The sequence below is a fragment of the Branchiostoma lanceolatum genome, chromosome 11 (assembly GCF_035083965.1).
Source record: "Branchiostoma lanceolatum isolate klBraLanc5 chromosome 11, klBraLanc5.hap2, whole genome shotgun sequence".
Taxonomy (NCBI): domain Eukaryota; kingdom Metazoa; phylum Chordata; class Leptocardii; order Amphioxiformes; family Branchiostomatidae; genus Branchiostoma; species Branchiostoma lanceolatum.
Window position 1 is genome coordinate 6,537,206 of NC_089732.1, and position 17,573 is coordinate 6,554,778.

Below are 17,573 nucleotides of genomic sequence, written 5' to 3' on the forward strand. Positions count from 1 at the left end.
CTTAATTTTCAAATATCATTATTTCAACATATGAGATGCCTTATTATCTGTGAAAACTACATGAAAACTGTGTCCTAAATTGAGTGGTTTCGTCCATCCCGTCATCCTCTTTCAACTCAAGGGTCAAATGTGGGTCACCATATGTGGTCCACCTCGCAAAGACTCAAAAGGTGCAGTATGGACTGTATTCAATGAGGTTTTATCAAGCTCCTTGTAACTACCAAATGTAAAGCTCAGTTCCTTTGTCCCTCCAGCTTCAGAAAACATTATAGCTCTCTGAGGGAATGCTGCTAAGGGTAAAGTTTTATGGACCGAAGACTCTACTCTAACGGTAACGTTACTCTACTCTACTCAACCTCCTTGCTCTACTCTACTCTTATGACGAGTGACAAAATGAAGTGATGGGTGGAATGGAGAGTAGCACAATTCCCCGACTGTCAGACTTCCATCTGTCTGAGGACCGGGGATTCTTGTCGGCAGAAGATCCACTGGTAAGTTCTGGTCTTGACATATCTTTAGATCTCCAAGGAGTTTAAATATTTGGAAGGAAGTGTCATAGTTGCATCTTGCACAGTTTTATGACACGTAAGATTGAAGCATACTGAGTAGTGTCCGGATCCAGAAATTTTAATTGGGACTGGTAGAAAACGTCCCATTCCCACATCTGCTTGGAGATTGTTACCGTACTCGACAGAACATTATATATAGCCTACACATCAGTCCTGTTAAACATTATATGGCATCATGTATCTTTTTCCGCTCTGCAGGAATTTCTCCCTCCATACTTCAGTCCCTGGGTAGATTTGGCCAGGGATACGCCCAAGCTACTGGAGACAAAACAGCTGAGAGAGCGTGTGCACAAGGTGTGTAATGAGAGGAGCCATCATATGCAACTTCCAAAAATGTTGGATCGATACAGTTTCAACAAGTAAAGGAATTTAGAGTTTGATGCCTCATTGAAAAAAGAAGAAAAATTTTTTGCTCCGCTTCTGATGGTCTTAGGATGAAGTGCCATAAAATCTAAGAAAATTGTAACTTTTCTTAAATCCTGCCTTTTCTCAAAGCCTGCTAACCCCAACAAAATGTACAGAGGTCTTTCTCCTGTGTCCTTTATGTGCCATATGGTCTCTGTCCTGTTCAGCTTCCACTCCTCAACCACACCCGGTTACGGGGTCAGCAGGAGTGGTACCTGGCCCGTGTGGTACTGAGCATGATCGGCCATGCCTACGTGTGGCAGGAGGGGGAGGCAGGTGTGCCAGACTACCTCCCCCGCAGCGTCGCCGTTCCGTGGTACCGTGTGTCCGAACACCTGGGAGTCCCACCAATCATCTCGCACCACTGTGCCAGCTTGGTCAACTGGAAGAAGAAGGATCCCAATGGACCGCTGGAGCTGGACAATCTTCAGCTGCTCTTCTGCATCACCTGCCCTAGAGACTTTGCATGGTTTTTCTTGATACCCATTCAAATTGAGATGCACTTTACCCCAGCTTTGCCTCTACTTGTGCAGGTAGGTTTTTTCTTTCTCAGCCGTGCGATGGTGTTAAAGTTAAAGTACCTTCCCGCACCAGATGTTGCATAGGGCAGGGGATCGAACTCACGACCTACCGTTTGCAGGGCAAACACTCTGCCCACTAGGCCATTGCTCCGGTCTTAGTGATACAAATACATAGACAATCTTTAAAGGGCATTTCATCTCTCCAGCAAATTTCTAAAAAGTGTGGTACATCATTCAATGTTATATTTTCATCTCCTGTATTCACATATTCTACTACGGTACATTGTAATCAAGATATTTCTTTCTTTAACCTTAGGCACAGGAAGGGGTATTGGAAGGCAATTCCAAGTTGACCAAGGATGCCCTCACTGCCATGACACCGGTACTGAACAAAATGAAGCAGACGTTAGGGAGGATGAAGGAACAGTGTGACCCGGAAGTGTTTTATAACCAGTTCAGGTACTTCCTGTCAGGCTGGAAGGACAACCCGGCCCTCCCCCATGGGCTGATCTACGAGGGTGTGAGTGACAAGCCGTTCCAGTTTTCTGGGGGAAGTGCAGCCCAAGTTGCAACAGTACAATGTCTTGATGAGTTTCTGGGAATCAGACATGATGACAGACCAGGTAAGACTGTTTGGTTTGTTTTATTTTTCACTAAGTTGTAATTCTGCTGTACACTTGACATGAATATATAGTACAACATGGTGTATTCCGTATTGCCTGAGGTACTGGCCCGACAGCAGGACGTATCGCCCAGCGGCTGAACTACTTCGTTCCTGCTGTCTCTCTTGGTGCTCTTTGCAGGCACCTCATTTCACAGAGTCTTCTTTCCTGTGCTCTATTTAGGGTGCAGGTCTGACACTGGAATGCTATGCAAAAGTACAGTATCAACATTACATTGTGTTCTTGTGACACATTTATCTGTGAAGAGACTAAGATGTATCTTGTAGTCAAACAAGGGAACCCGAGTTCAAACCTGGCTTACCCCCAGACATGTCTGGACATGTGCCCAGATGTTGTGCCCTTGGGATAGGCGCTTAACACAAATTTCCTCACTTCACTCAGGTGTAAATGAGTACCTGGCTTCGGTTAGGGACGTCTCTCGGATAGGACGTTAAATGGAGGTCCCATGTTTGGGGAGAGCAACACCCCGCGCATATTAAAGAACCCACCACACCTTTCGAAAAAAGTAGGGGCATGCCCCGGTTTGCGATGGTCCAAACCTTACAGTCTGGGGTGGGTTGACATCTTGAAAAGGTGATAGTCACCTGTTATGTCAATCCTTCCACAAATGACATAAATCTAAAAAAATAAATGATGTCATAAAGGACATTTTACAGGTTAACTTTAATAAGCAGTATTGTAGTTGTAACCAATAACTAATTAACTCTAACCTTTACCCTGCAGGTGCCTTCCTTATGAGAATGAGGGACTACATGCTACCTGATCACAGGAACTTCATAGCTGCTGTGGGCAAGGGTCCGTCTGTGCGCAACTTTGTGTCCAACTCTGATGATCAGGAGTTGAGGACAGCGTATAATACCTGTGTGTCCTTGCTCAGGGACTTCCGCTCATTGCATATAAGGATCATCGCAAGGTAGCATGTCATATTTGGAATTTTTCTATAATCATTGTTGCTTAAAAGTATGTTTTCTGTCATGCTAGGTTCATGACAATATTAAAGTAAGATAACTTTGCAAAGGAAAAATCTGTAATGTCAAATGTTGTGTCTGTTGTAGCTTCTGTGAAAATTCCCCTCCACTAATTGTTGACAATTAAATGTTACAGCTATCCTGTCATATTTTTTCTGTTCTTGGTAATGATTTCTGTCATGCTAGGTTCATGACAGTATAAAAGTAGATTTGCAAAGAAAAAAATCTCTAATGTCAAATGTTGTACCTATTGTATCTTCTGTGAAAATTTCTCTTCCACTATTTTTTGACAATCAAATGCGTTGCCCAACAGCTACGTGATCATCCCTTCAAAGAGGGCCAAGGGGCATAAGGTGGAAGGATTAGCAAATGTTGGTACAGGCGGAACAGGTACTAACCCTCAAACCTCATACATACTAACACAAATTTTCAAAAAATTTACCAACATCAAATTTACATAAAAAAGGTAAAGCGGTCAAACTTCAGACTGAGGTCGAAGCATGACGCTTTTTCGTTAGCCAATAGTGCAATGGGGCTTTGCTACGGCTCACATATTTTTATAGATTAAAGTAGACCTGTACTATTTTTGCAAAAGGACTTAGATGTTTATCTGTACTCAACAGGTATCATGTCGTTCTTGAAGAGTGTTCGAGACACCACGGCTGCTGCTCTACTGCCCGATGTGTCTGGCCCGACTGGAAACCAACACAGGGGGAAGGAACCAATTATCCCATCATCTGTGAATTGATAGTGCCATAGGTTGTTGATACAAATGTTTAACTGATGGTCTTTTTAAAAATAGAATGTATATTTTTCACGGTAATTATGAAGACTTAATGAAGGGAAGACGCTGGATGTGTCTGGCACCTGACTGGGGGAAGGAACCAATTATCCCATCATATGGCCGTTCCAGTCTTCAATTGTTGAATTAAATTTATATAACTGATGGTCTTCGTAAAAAAAGAATGCATATTTTTCATAATAATTATGAAGAGATTATCTAAAAATCTTATATTTAATTTATACATGGTGGTGGATTTTATGTAAACTACCTTTTAAATTATCAAGTGTAAATTACTTTGCTCTAATTTTAATGAAGAGATTATCTAAAAATCTAATATTAAATTCATACATGGTGGTGGATTTTATGTAGACTACCTTTTAAATTATCAAGTGTAAATTACTCTAATTTTAAGGCTTAAGACAACAGTACAAGACAACGGTAAAAGAGATGTTCTATCTTTAATACAAACTTTCAATCTGCTGTACATAACATTTTATTTACAGCCTGATTGTGACAGCATCAAGTCCTTTAGGTAAATTGTACAGAGTGCATTCAACAAAACTATGGAAGGGACCATTCAAATAGACCTTGATGATTGACTGAACATCAATATTTTGTTTTAATATCTGCAATACAATCCTTTGAACATTTTGTGGATTCAACTGTAAGATTGAAAAGGTAGTGAATTTACCCTACAAAAATTCCTATTTGCCAATTTGATGAAGAAAAAAGTAATTAACACACGCTTTTGATACCTTGGGGGTCTAGACTGACTTTTTCCAGTTTTGAGAATATCAATTCCTTTAATAGTTTTTAGAATACCAATAAAAGGTATGAGAAGAAGAGATGATGACAAACTACATGTATGACCATACATGCACGATAAACTATTTTATATGCAAATATATACAACTTACAAGGCTCCTTTTGTTCTCCAATATGTAAACCAAAACAAGAGACTGAGCCATACCGAAAAAAATTACTTCGTTTTGAGATCTTCACAAATTGTTCTTAAATTTGACAAAAAATCCCCCATGCCTTGGTATGATAAAAATCTATTTCCTTCTTTTCTATACTTTAATTAAAACATTGTAGAAACAGGTGCCCAGGTTGGTTTGTGTTCTAGCTGAGCGATATCCTGTTGTCCTTGGCCCATTTCTTGATGGTTCTGGTGATGTACTCCACCTGTGGATTACTGGTGTTCCTCAGCAGCTGCACAATCTCTCGCACCGTGTCCCTGTAGCACAACACATGCTGACCGTCAAACTGGGCGTACTCTCTCAATCAATTAAAAGCTACAAGAGCTTTGCCATACTAAGGCCACACCATTTTAATTTCTTGGTTAACGGAATTTTAAAAAAAATATGCTAGATTGGAAAATCAACAGGAAAACAGAATCTCAGAGTAATGTTTGTACTTTGGTGCACACAATTTCAGGGAGTGAACAGGGTCAGGTACAAGTTTTCACCCCAGCCTTCTGTTTTCATGATTTTTTTGTTGCTAAAATTTAAAAAAAAATCTGTTAACCAAGAAATTAAATTGGTGTGGCCTAAGGACCACATTGTAGCCTGGTATCCAGGCCAGCTTACATCTGCTTCCCAACAGTAGCAACCATTGGGAAGTGGACCACAGCTGAGCAAGGCTGCATACCAGGATACTATATGTATTTTTGTTGCAAATGAATTAATGTAAGAACACACATCAACAGAAAGGCAGAAAGGACAGGGTTGCTCCCATGTATTCTCCTACGCAGAACCTTGCCCACGGCCTATACAATATACATATAAGGGGAGGCTCTGCTAAACCAAGCTGTCCACTTTTGTGGGCGTGGCCTCTTATCAGCTGTCAGCCAATCCATTTAGGCAATTCCCTGATTGGCTGACAGCAGTTTAGAGGCCACACCTACAAAAGTAGAAACCTCAGTTCAGTCGACAGAGCACTCCCCAACATATACTACATAGATGATAGGCAAGGTTCTGCAAAGGAGAATGCTCTCATATAAGAATTACGTAAAGTCACTGGTACTAGTATTTCCCAGTCTTTTGACTGTCCAATTTTTAAAGAGGAGTAGTGTGCTAGAAATTGAAAGAAGGAGGGAGAGGTTTAAGACATGTTGGTAGTGAGAGAAGTGACTCCGAGTGCTGGTAGTCCCAGTGTGCCATTCTGTGCTGAACCTGGCAAGCAGGATGACACGGGGACCAGGACACCGCACTACAACAGGAGAAGTCGGGAAGACTGAGGTTCTGTGGAAAAAGAGGATTCGAACCAGTGTCCTTCCATGTGCAGGAATCAAACTTGTGCTCAGGTCAGGCCAGCTACCACCTTTCACCTAACATTTGCTGCAGAATATATTTGCTGCAATATCTGACAGTACCATTCATTTGGACACTCAGGTCTTTTAGAACAAGAAGACAGAAGACTTAATGTTACATCTACCATACCTACTCCAATAATGCACACATCATGGTTATCACGTTATGGTTAAAGATTATGCACTGAGTATGATTGTTTTCAAAATCTAATTGTGTGTATATGCTGATGCAGTTAGAAAAATGATCAATCATTATGGTGCGTTGATAAAGGTTAGACATCCACGTAAACAATACTAATATACAATTTAAACTCTACTACTGGATAAATTACAGAGATTATTTCTGGACATTTCGGGTGACATTTATCACCCTTCTTCAGCGTCACTAGAATGAACTAGCAAAACTAATCAGTACTTACATACAGTAAACTAGAAAAGCCAGTAGTAGAGTTTAGATTGTAAATTAGAATCTGCTGTTATTGAGGAAGTGTGATTATTGGAGTAAATACGGTAGACCACACACCACTGCTCTCGGTCCTCAACCATCACTGACCTAGTAGAGCACACTGTTGTACAAACCACTCAGTACACAAGAGACTATTGCCCTACAAGTTAACATGACAGGATCACTTTGTGCAAAACGTGTTGTGCTAACCATCATGGAATGCCCAGCCGGTTGTCTTTTGCCCACTTCTTCATTGTCCGCACTATATACTCCACTTGCATATTAGACGTATTGTGGAGTAATTGGATGATGTCCCGCAACGTTTCCCTAAAAACGCAAGGGAAACTTTATTGCACATGCCTGTCTTTCCTTGTCATTAAAGGCAGCCAAAGCATTATTAGGGCCCAAAATATGGAAATAAAAAACATGCTGAAATCTTTATGGTACTATTGGTAGTGACATTTACTAACACTATTTAGCACATTTGTGTAATAACTTCATACTTTCAGCATTTTAAAATCGCGCAAAACGTGCTGTGCGATGATTCCCTTAGTTTTGGGAACCTACAAAAACCCCGGCGACGATTTTCAGTGAGTTCTTACATCACAACGACGTCATATTTTTGCATCATGGACGTCGCTATACATTGTGATAGTGTTGTTTGAACTAATCATGTAAAGAAATTACTAAAAAAAAATTTCTTTCAAAATCAGATTTTTGGGCCCTAATATTGCTTGGGTTTCCTTTAAGACCGAGAAACAATACGTTAAAGTTATTCCACCAGCTGCAAGCTGTAAGATGTTTCTTCTGGTGCAGTAGTGAAGCAGCAAACACACTCCAGTCATCGGCAGTGCCTCTGGCCATTGCACATGTCTTAAAAAAAGACTTCCAGCCATTTGTAACTTAAGGAAAAGCTCTGCAGAAGCTGAGTGTAAGGTTTACAAGAAGCTGCGAATCTCTGGTGTGAACTCTTAAGTTGTTTGACTCACCTTGGTTCCCGCCCCGCAATGATTTGTTGAAAGACACCAACACAAGCGCCCCGCTTGCCCTCCCAGTACTCAGGGTTCGGGTCCAGACGTTCCAGTACGTCAAACGCCTTTGCCGCATAATAGAACTGTCCCATCTGTGGCAAAAATAGCATTAACCTTTAGCAAACTGAAGTACTGAAGTAGCCGTTTGGCACCCCATTCTCTCTTGGCTACAGAGTTAGGCAGCAGGGAGAAGGTTAAGAATACATTTACACCTAACCCCTATTGACAAGAAACTGGGTCAACCTGTTTTACACTTTGTACAGACACAGAAAGTTAAAGGTACTGCTTCTTTACATTTCCGAGACGATTCAATATGGTTCTTTAAGACAATACAGAGTTTTGTTTGTATCACTCACAATCATTGAAACTGTATCCAGTGTTAAGTCAAGCACCAGTGTTTGTAAGTCCTGATGTGACTCTAATTCATCTTGAAAAGAGTTCATATGAGAGGTCACTGAACTGCAGCTGACTGACCCCGTGAGGCGGTTGCACAAGATGATGCATTTATACACAAAGCGGAAAAGGTCCACTATCCAAATCCTACCGTCTAAAATCCGACATATTTCTACACCACACAGCACAGTTTACACATGGATGCCTCTCACATGCAGCTTTCTACCCAGTCTTCAAGAGTTTGGGCCCCACTACATTTTGTACCCGCGTCATGGACCTCGGGGGTTGCGAAGAAATACTGTGTTCTACGACCTTGAAAAGAGTTCATACCTTGTAGCAGTCGTTAGCTATCAGCTGCAGGAGGCTGAAGGATTCTCCTGATGTCTCCATCTTCAGGTACAACTCCCAGGCAAGCCGCGCCTTGTTGTTCATGATATCTGGGGGAAAACAACATCATACTTAAACTACTATTCCTCTTATATGTTTCTGAAACCATACAGGAATGAAAGATAATATCTTTAATTCAATCTATACAACTGGTCAAGTTTTTGATGAATAACAGATGTTTCAGATGCGGCCCGGCATCTTTTTTCAGTCATTGAAGAACTAGAAAGACCACTGAAGATGCAGGACGACATTTGAAACGTCTGTTATGTATCAAAAACCTGTCCAATAATATACATTGAACTACGAATATAGCAACTATTCCTAAACTACAGTCTATGCAACATGAATGTGATGTGATTGTAATTGTAGCGCTACTATTATTTCAAATGCAAACCTAAACCAAAACGAACACTGCATTTTTTTCTCTACCGCGAAATTGAATACCTGCGAAACAAGTTGTATCAAATGCAATTCCAGTACACTACTCACAGATGCGTGCGAGCCAGCTGAGATAGGTGTAGTCGTTCTTTAACTTCTCGTTCTGAACGAGCAGGGCCACCTCCTCGGCCTCCTTGAAGTTTCCCACAGCAGCCTTCGCCTGCGTGTAGTTGAAGTTGAACGTGTCGTCGTTGTAGAAGTAGCTCTGGAGGAGGCACAAGTTGATTTACATGTAAGACATTGTATCAAACAGTTTATTCGTCCAATCTTAAAAATGCTTTTTCCTTAAGTTGTTTTACATGTAAGATGTTGTATTATACAGTTCATTCCTCCAGTCTTAAAAGTGAATTATTCTAAAGTTGCTTTACACGTCACAAATTGTATTAAACAGTTTATTCATCAGTGTAAGATGTTGTATAAAATATTCTATTTACCCAGTTTTGAAATTGGTTTTTCTCAACATTTCTAAGGCCTACAACAATCTGCTGTATCTATTAAGAGGACAATTATTTTTTCTAAATCTATGGTTGCAAGAGCAGACAGAATTGAATTTGGTCAAACTACAATGGTACAAAAAAAGGTTGACACTTACAAGAGATAAACAATTACATACCTTGATAGAGTTAAAGTAGATCAGCACATCCTCAAACTGTTTGAGTAGGAAGAAACATGACGCCATGCACTGTCTACCAGGGATGGTGTCTGCAGGGAAAAGAACAGTCATTCAGGTACAGTCCATATTGTCCTTTACATTCCCTACTCTCAATAAGCCACCATCTCCCCCTAACTAACAATAAAATCTTTTGTAACATCAAGCATTACCAAAACATATAAAACCATGTTCATCACATTTGATTTTATCTGATTTACTGTCTATTAATTGTACATCAAATTTTTGTTCTTGTATTTCATCTAAATGCATTTAAGGTTTAGTGTAAAATTTGTGGAAACTGAACACTAATGGAGATCTGAATAAACCAAACAAACAAACTAGCTTTTGTTGCCCCTTCAATAAAGTTTTCTATCATTCTTAATTTATCCCCATTTCTTTACACTAATCTGTTACCAGTGTAGCAAGCCAGATAATACCCCTCAAAAAAATATACAAAAACTTTCAACATTTTGTAATTATATTAAACCAGAAAACCAGCAGCAATCTTTAAGTCATTTCAGAATCTTAAGATCTCTGTAAGACTTACCACACTCGCTGGCAGACCCTCCCACAAGCTGGAAGTACTGCTGGGCGATCTTCAGGTGTTCCCGCGATCCCGTCTCCTGTCCGAGGGCGGCGTTAACCACGCCCTTCAGGATGTACTCCTGCGGCGTGGTTGGCTCCAGGTCCTTGATCAGGTTATAGGCTTCAGATACGTCATCTAGGGGAGAGAAAGACGGACAGAGATATGACACTGTGTTTCACAGCAACACGGGATACATAATAGCATTTTCACTTACAATCCATATCAATGAAGCAGGCAGGTGCTGACCTCCATGTTGGTGTCCCTATTTGCTTTTAATGGATCACACGTACACAGCATTGTTGTGTTCTATTGGCAAACATTTAGGTATTCTTTCAGTATTTTCTACATTGGGCTGTAGGCATTCAAAAGCGGTTACTTGAGGGAGTACAAAAACGCTTGAGCTATGGTTCACACAACTTCACAGAAATGCAAATAAAGACAACAACATAGCAGCAAGCACATGCTAATTGATCAAGCATCTATCTTTAGATCACAAAACAAAGGGTGGAGTTATGAATCCTTATCTATCTTAGAAAATTGACTGCTTGTCAATACATGTGAGTTCTTCAAAGTTTAGTCTTGTTATAACTTGCTAAATATCAAAGCTTCACCTTGTCTGAGATAGTAGATGACCAGGTTGAGCCGTGCTTCAGGGATGACATCTATCAACGGCGGCAGGACCTGCAGGGCGCCCTCCCCGCCCCGGAACACCACCAGGTTGTGCTTGATCAGCTCCTTGGCAAATGTGAAGGAGGGGGAGGCCATCTCCTGCAGGGTCTTCAGCTCTTGCTGTGGAACAGAAGAAAATATTAAAGAATCTGGAAAGCTTATGGGAAGAAGTTCAGGATGTTTTGTATGAAAGGATGGGCACCGGTGACTATCTTCAAAATGTAAGTCACAGGATATATGATTAGAGGAAAGGTGCAAGTTTTCTGCTCCCTTCAATTTTGACATAGAATAGAACAAGGAGTTTTCTGACAATATCTAACTTGATAAAAAGACCATTTACAAAACATGCTTTCCTTTGTCTTGTAAGGTCAAAACTGCCCAAGAAGACCATTCAGGAGACCAATAAAATCTGGTCTATTTGTAGAGGTGGTGACTGTAGACAGGATTCTTAAAGCTTGTGTCAAAGGGGAAAATTATCTAAGGTACTGCCAAACGGTGGTCACATCGGCCAGGTGGTCTTTATGCAGAGGTGGTCACTTGTACAGGTTTGACTGTATGTGCAGATTTACTAAGTTTAACAACCTTTTTTCAGCTTTTCCTAACTTTTCAACTTTGAGACCATGAGGAGAAGAGAGATGTCTGACCTCTGCAGCCTTGCCGTTGTAGAGTCTGAAGTGGTTGCAGGCCTTGAGGTTGATCGCGATGGCGCTGTCAGGGTAGTGTTGTAGGTACACGGCCAACACCTCCTGAGATACGTCATAGTAGTCCAGCTTGTAGTAACACAGGGCCACGTACACGTTCAGAGCCAGGTAGTCCCTGTGAGGTGGTGTAGACGCTGGTAGGGTTAGTTTCTATGAAATCAGTACCTCTTGTTAATCTCCAAGCAGATCTCCATGGTGCTAAAATCGCACAAGCTAGCCAGAGAAGCTCCAGTCAGCCAGGGAAGTTGTCAGGCACCCGGTTGCTATAAAAAATCCTTCTGCAAGTTGGATACGGTCTTTGCAACCGTTGGGTCTGCTTGGAGACTACCTCTTGTGAGATAAGATATAATTGCTGTTTTGTCACTGACGAAAAGTAGTCGATGCTACTTGAAACGACTGACCGTTTTCAAAATCATAATCCAGTTGCTTGAGTAACTCTTTTTTGGCGTAATTGCTGTTTTGACTGGCCAAAACAATGAAACATTTTCTTCTTAAATGTGGCATGTTTTTACTAATCACATTGTTGATGGATATACAACTTGCTCCAAGAAGACTTTTTTTAAAGAAAACATTTGTCAAATTTTCTTCATGATGAGATAGCTATGGGATTGGCATGATCATGACCTTCTGAATCAAAGTTGAACTGTGAATTGCCAACACACAGATTGGACTCAAACTTGCGGAGTCTGTAACTCTCACAAGTTTACGTTTGGAAGTGATTGGTCATTATTGATCCTGAAGAAGGCGACAGTGGTCGTCGAAAATTTGATCCTGTGTATACCACAGTGTTGGAAGAAAGTTTAGCATTGTATTATGATGATGACCTGTTATCAAGCAGGATCCTCTTGTAGATGTCGATGGCCTCCTGGTAGTGTGAGCGAAGGTAGTGTATGGAGGCCAGGCTCAGCTGGTCCTCTATGATGTCCTGTAGGTTCTGGTGGTAGTGCATCAGCCGCTTCTCATCGTTAAACTGGAACACAAGCCACACATACACACTCATAAAACATGCACAGGTTTATATTTCAAGTTTTAAGTATAGAAAAGATACCAAGCAGCTCAACATGCATAAGAGACGTAGCACAGTGTTTAGCAAACTGGAAAAACGCACACACATAATACATCATACTTGTACAAATATGGGCACTTTAATTTGCAGTCCCAGTTTCTAACAATATGAAAATGATATCAAGAGCCCAAAATGTGTAAGACATGGTACAGTTTTCAGCAAACTGGTACATATGGTCAATATTTAAAAAATTTGCATTTTCATACTTGAAGATCTTTTAAATTCGAAATAAGAACCCAACATGGGAAAAAAGACAGTTTTAGCTAAGAAAATTGGAACTGTTTTTTTAAGGGGTCCTGCACCAAAATGCACTACTGTCAGCACATCATTGACTACTTTCTCTGGACATGTTGCGCAGAACTTTGACAAAGCAGCAGTTCTATTGTACTATGGCAAAGCTCTTGACTGATCCATTCACTTTGATGACATGTAGCTTTCATGTGCTCAATTCCTTTGCAATAGACCGATCCTGTCGAACACGTATAGAACCTCCTGTTTTATCTAGAACACCTCCGTGAAAAACAGCGCTTGATGGACAGAAATGGTACGTGTAAAGCAGAGTACTAATATCTGTGACATGTTTTTCACTGTATTGGTTGCATGCATGCTTAGGACAATGCTGTCGGGTAATGCTGTGTGGCGCTACCCGCTTCCACATTGGCCGAAAACATTATGGCTTTATGCTCTCATCGCAACTACATCCGCCCCCACCTCAAACAACTCTACTCAGTGGATACAGCCTTCAACAAAGAAGGCATATCATTTTTCTTCGGCCGCTCTGAAAGGGCTTCAGAGCAAAAAAAGGTAAACGGAAGTCAGTCGGCATTACGGTAATTCTTGTTTCTTTCACTGTAACTTTATGTTCACTGTTTTTATTGTCACCTCTGTACCGTGAACTTATCATCACCGTGAAAAATCTGTTGTAATCATTCATGATTCCTTCACACATCCGTTCCGTGAAGTTAAAGTTCAGTGAAAATGTCCATTTTCCTTACACCATGAAATTTTGCTACCGTGTCCGTCAAGCGCTGTTTTTGACGGAGGTGTTCAAAATAGAACAGGGGGCGTGGCTTCAGGATCGGTCTATTATACAACCACACTAAAACATCACAGTACACAATGAAAAATGTCATGCTTTTTCTAAGAAGTGTGTTTTACACAGCTGTCACATGCTTGTTGCAAAGACTGGGAAGTTGCGTGATGACAGAATAGATGCACACATGCACACAGTGTTGCTTTATCATTAATAAATGCACAACGTGATGACTTGGCTGTAACAATGTCAAAGACTTCAATTTGCATTTAGGACTCTCATGGTTTGTACTACCTCTACTCCCCTCTACCCAAATATCACCTCCTCAATTTATCAGCCGAGGACAGATCCTATGAATTTGGCTTCACAGCTTACATTTCTTAACATTTCTGTTTGGAAATAAAACCGTTCTGGCAAAAAAGAACGGGCGAAAGCTTCACACTGGTATCATGCACAATATTTACCTAAGATTTGCATATCTTCTATCATTCACAAGCAGTTCTTTAAGATGCATAGTCTCATGCTTAAAGATGCATGCTTGCAGAGGGAGAGAGATCTTGTAGTCCGAGCCTTTATTTCAGCCATGCAGAAGTGCATGAGGTACAAGCCAGTTGTGAGAGGGAACTGGCAAAAACAAATGTTTGGCTTACGTCGGAATTCTGGCTCACCTTATGTGAGAGATGGAAGAGGAGACGGTTCTGCAGACGGCTTTTTGGGGCTGGATGTGGAAACAGGTGGTTAGCAAGTAGTTAACAATGGTTAGCTGGTAGTTAACAATGGTAAGCTAGTAGTTAACAATGGTTAGCAGGTAGTTAACAATAGTTCACAATGGCTACTATTGGCTAGGTATTTTACTGCCAGTCTGAAGACTAGCAGGTTCTAGTTAACAATGGTTAGCAGGCAGTTAACAATTGTTAGCAGGTAGTTAACAATGGTTAGCAGGTGGTTAACAATTGTTAGGTGTTGCACTGCTGGTCTAAAGACTGTATGCAAATTAAACTAGCAGGTTTTGTATTAGATTTTCCTTTTTTTAATCGAAATATCACTACTGAAGATTATACAGATTCATGGTCACATAATCATCTCAGGTGATGCAATCTTTTTTCTTGAGAAACTTGAACATCAGATTCTTAATTGATTTGCAATTAACGTATCCAACACTGGTAACAGTCAAGGCAAAAACGTTTTCTGGTAAAGAAAAGACCATGACCGCTATTAGTTGATGACAACAAGAACTTTAAACATCACAAGTTTGTTATAATTTCGCAATAGAAAATTGTACACATCAAATGAATGATGCCTGAATATAACACATTTTTGTATGAAAATATCCTTTATGGAAAATACACAAAGATATTCCCCACTGCCATGGAAACCCACGCCTACCCAGCCCTGTGAACTCACATTTCTGCGCAGCCTCGTCGGACTCCTTGTACATGCCGAGGAAGAAGTTACAGCAGGCCAGGTTCACCCAGACATCAGGGTGGCACCCGTCTCGCTTTGACATGGACTGGAACTCCTGAAGATAGACAGACATCATACAGTCTTAGCAACATCATCATCATTGTTTCCCCCATATGAACCCATCAGGAGCAAAGTAGGGGGGAGTTGAGGTCCCGGCCTAGGGCGGGCAGGCCTCCAGCCTCGCACGGAATGACTCACCGGTGGGAGCCGTCACAAAACCGTGCCAGGCAGGGCAATCCACTGTGGAATGGTTTAACATTCTTACTGCCATGGGCCAATCCGTGTACCTGGCTTTGAGATCAGCATAAAGGGTTAAAATCAGCCCAGTTGGCTCTTTAAAATTTCCCTTGAAAATCTGTCTCGCTCTGAGAACTTGAACTAGTATTGACAAAAATGCGATTTGAAGAATTAGGTTGGAGAAAAATGCCTACAAACAGTTGAGAAAAGAAGTTTGAAAAAAGTGAGAGTGCATATCTTACCTCCATGGCTCTTTTGTACTCTCCCAGGTGAAAAGCACAGTAGGCGATCCACATGTCCACTTCCTCACTTCCCTTCCCACTGGATCTGTTAAACTGGCGGGGCAAGAGAAACAACATTATTAAAATTTATGCACAAAGCATTCCTGTGTGAAAAACTAACGGTATCCTGAACAGAACAATGTAAAACAATAGAAACAAATTTAAATGTAGTTTCAAAGTACAGAGGTATGTGTAAAGGAAATGGTATTTTCATATCTTTTTTTTTTTGTATTGCATACCCAGTAAACCGCCTCAAGGCGTAACACACCAGGTTTGTCCTGAAGAGTACAAGCTGCATATTTGGACAGATTCGGACAGATTTATATTATCCACTCACACAGGGAAGGACCCCTACTCTTTTCGATAAGTGTGGTGGGTTCTTCTACGTGCTCGAGGTGTGGCTCTCTTTTTAAACACGGGACTTCCATTTCACGTCCTATCCGAGGGACGTCCCTAACCAAAGCTAGGTACTCATTTTCACCTGAGCCAAGGGCACACCGTCAACGGGACAAATCAGGGAACCCTGGATTCGAACCCAGTATCTCTGGGTTTTAAGGCCAAACACCATGCCACTGCGCCACCTTGACAGCCCACTGTGATATCATTGCATTTTTCAAATGATATTCTCTCATCTAGGCTCTACCTCGAGAAGTGTGATGGCCCCGGTGTAGTCCCTGTTGGTGAGATAATCCTCCAGCTTGGGCAGTTTCTTCTTCTTCTTACTGGAGTCCTTGGCAGGACTTGAGGCTGCCGGTCCAGTGGCCGGCTTGGCCCGTGAGAGCATCTAGAACAGACACAAAGCAGAAGAGTTAGTCCTTTATACCTTTATACCATCTTCAGTCGAGGAAGGCAGCGCCTGTCTTTATTCAAATCAAAATTTGAAACAGATGGAAAGTTTACAAATCACTGATCACTTGTCATTGATTGTGACTTACAAACTATGTATTCTTTCATTTTATACAATAACTTGTGGACAGGTAGGATTTTTAATCCTGGCCTTATTCAAGTTATTGACCAGCAGTGACTTTTCTCCATGTTTGACAGCCTGCAGCTGCAGGGCTCAGTTTAATTCTACAACATTACAGGCCCTGTTAGATTTCATGTTCTGTTTTTACAAGATCTGGGTGGGAAACTGATAAATTGTGCAGTGTCAGGAAACTTCGGGTCCTACCAACAACCTGCACATCAAGTACAAGAAACAAAATTCAACGGTATCAAACTTCCAGAAGGCACAAGAAACAGATCGTACTCACCATCTTGGCAGGTGGTTTTCTGCCGTTCTATTGCACGTAGAAAATTTATTTCACTCCTTGTTGTTGCTAGATGTCTCAGTCTGCTTTCTGACAAAGTTACTTCGCTCAAATCTTTGTTGTTATCCTAGAAACTCCGCCGTTTGTGAGAAGAACATTTTCTACCTGCAGGCTGGTTTGTTACCTGGTGAGGAATGCCGCCCAGCCTCGTCTTGGTTACGGTTCTCGCGGAGTCTCGCGCGAGTTTGGTACTGCACTTTTCTAAAAATCCGCCTAGATGTCGCTTTTGCACATGTGTCATTCACTCCCTCAGCTCCGTCCACCTGTTTCGCAACTTTTTAAATGGAAAATCGTATGTAGAAGAGTGCACCTTAGACGATGGGAATGGAAGATAAGTATATTATGATTATGTGTGTGACAGCTGACAAAACGTGGCAACCGGGAACAAGAAGCAAGCTATTTGTCAACCCCTAACTATCAAATGATTATATATATTATCATAAATATATCAAACATCACTTATGCGCTGAGTTCTCTTTCCTTTACTACATTTTCTTGTTAAGATGGCCTTGTGAAACTCAGTTATTGTGTTGATACGCCAACATAATCGCCAGATCTCTCACATGGACCGTCCATAACTACCATATTGTGCTACATAAATGAATCACTAGGGGTCGCTGCTGTACAGCCCCAACAACA

At 41.2% G+C, this 17,573-nt stretch overlaps 2 protein-coding genes across 5 annotated transcripts; one reads left to right on the forward strand and one right to left on the reverse strand.

The window, feature by feature from the left end:
• The first annotated feature begins 366 nt into the window (after positions 1–366).
• LOC136444230 (indoleamine 2,3-dioxygenase 2-like) lies at positions 367–4,093 on the forward strand. The gene is made up of 7 exons (XM_066441739.1): positions 367–491; positions 768–863; positions 1,142–1,507; positions 1,812–2,118; positions 2,902–3,091; positions 3,460–3,536; positions 3,770–4,093. Exons 1-7 carry the CDS (start codon positions 402–404, stop codon positions 3,892–3,894), a joined length of 1,251 nt encoding a protein of 416 aa, XP_066297836.1. The 5' UTR covers positions 367–401; the 3' UTR covers positions 3,895–4,093.
• Positions 4,094–4,371: 278 nt separating this feature from the next.
• LOC136444228 (intraflagellar transport protein 56-like) lies at positions 4,372–17,087 on the reverse strand. Of its 4 annotated transcripts, none has more exons than XM_066441737.1 (15): positions 16,878–17,087; positions 16,268–16,408; positions 15,586–15,678; positions 15,047–15,161; positions 14,311–14,360; positions 12,368–12,513; positions 11,487–11,658; positions 10,785–10,962; positions 10,135–10,308; positions 9,549–9,637; positions 8,987–9,140; positions 8,441–8,547; positions 7,676–7,809; positions 6,897–7,013; positions 4,372–5,167 (listed from the first exon to the last, which is right to left on the reverse strand). In XM_066441737.1, exons 1-14 carry the CDS (start codon positions 16,878–16,880, stop codon positions 6,899–6,901), a joined length of 1,671 nt encoding a protein of 556 aa, XP_066297834.1. In that variant the 5' UTR covers positions 16,881–17,087; the 3' UTR covers positions 4,372–5,167; positions 6,897–6,898. The 4 variants fall into 4 exon arrangements, with proteins under 4 accessions (XP_066297834.1, XP_066297832.1, XP_066297835.1 ...); XM_066441735.1 differs by having other exon boundaries at positions 14,293–14,360; positions 16,878–17,086; XM_066441738.1 differs by lacking the exon at positions 6,897–7,013.
• Between the last annotated feature and the right edge of the window lie 486 nt (positions 17,088–17,573).

What these genes read in the sequence shown, in the direction of transcription:
- LOC136444230 (XM_066441739.1), top strand. Translation starts at nt 402, where the DNA reads ATGGGTGGAATGGAGAGTAGCACAATTCCCCGACTGTCAGACTTCCAT. An exon ending in CAGACATGATGACAGACCAG is followed by an intron (nt 2,119 to 2,901) that starts GTAAGACTGTTT and finishes TTTACCCTGCAG; the next exon opens with GTGCCTTCCTTATGAGAATG. An exon ending in CATATAAGGATCATCGCAAG is followed by an intron (nt 3,092 to 3,459) that starts GTAGCATGTCAT and finishes GTTGCCCAACAG; the next exon opens with CTACGTGATCATCCCTTCAA.
- LOC136444228 (XM_066441736.1), bottom strand. An exon ending in AGGATCCTGCTTGATAACAG is followed by an intron (nt 11,659 to 12,367) that starts GTCATCATCATA and finishes ACCACCTCACAG; the next exon opens with GGACTACCTGGCTCTGAACG. An exon ending in ACAACGGCAAGGCTGCAGAG is followed by an intron (nt 10,963 to 11,486) that starts GTCAGACATCTC and finishes TCTGTTCCACAG; the next exon opens with CAAGAGCTGAAGACCCTGCA.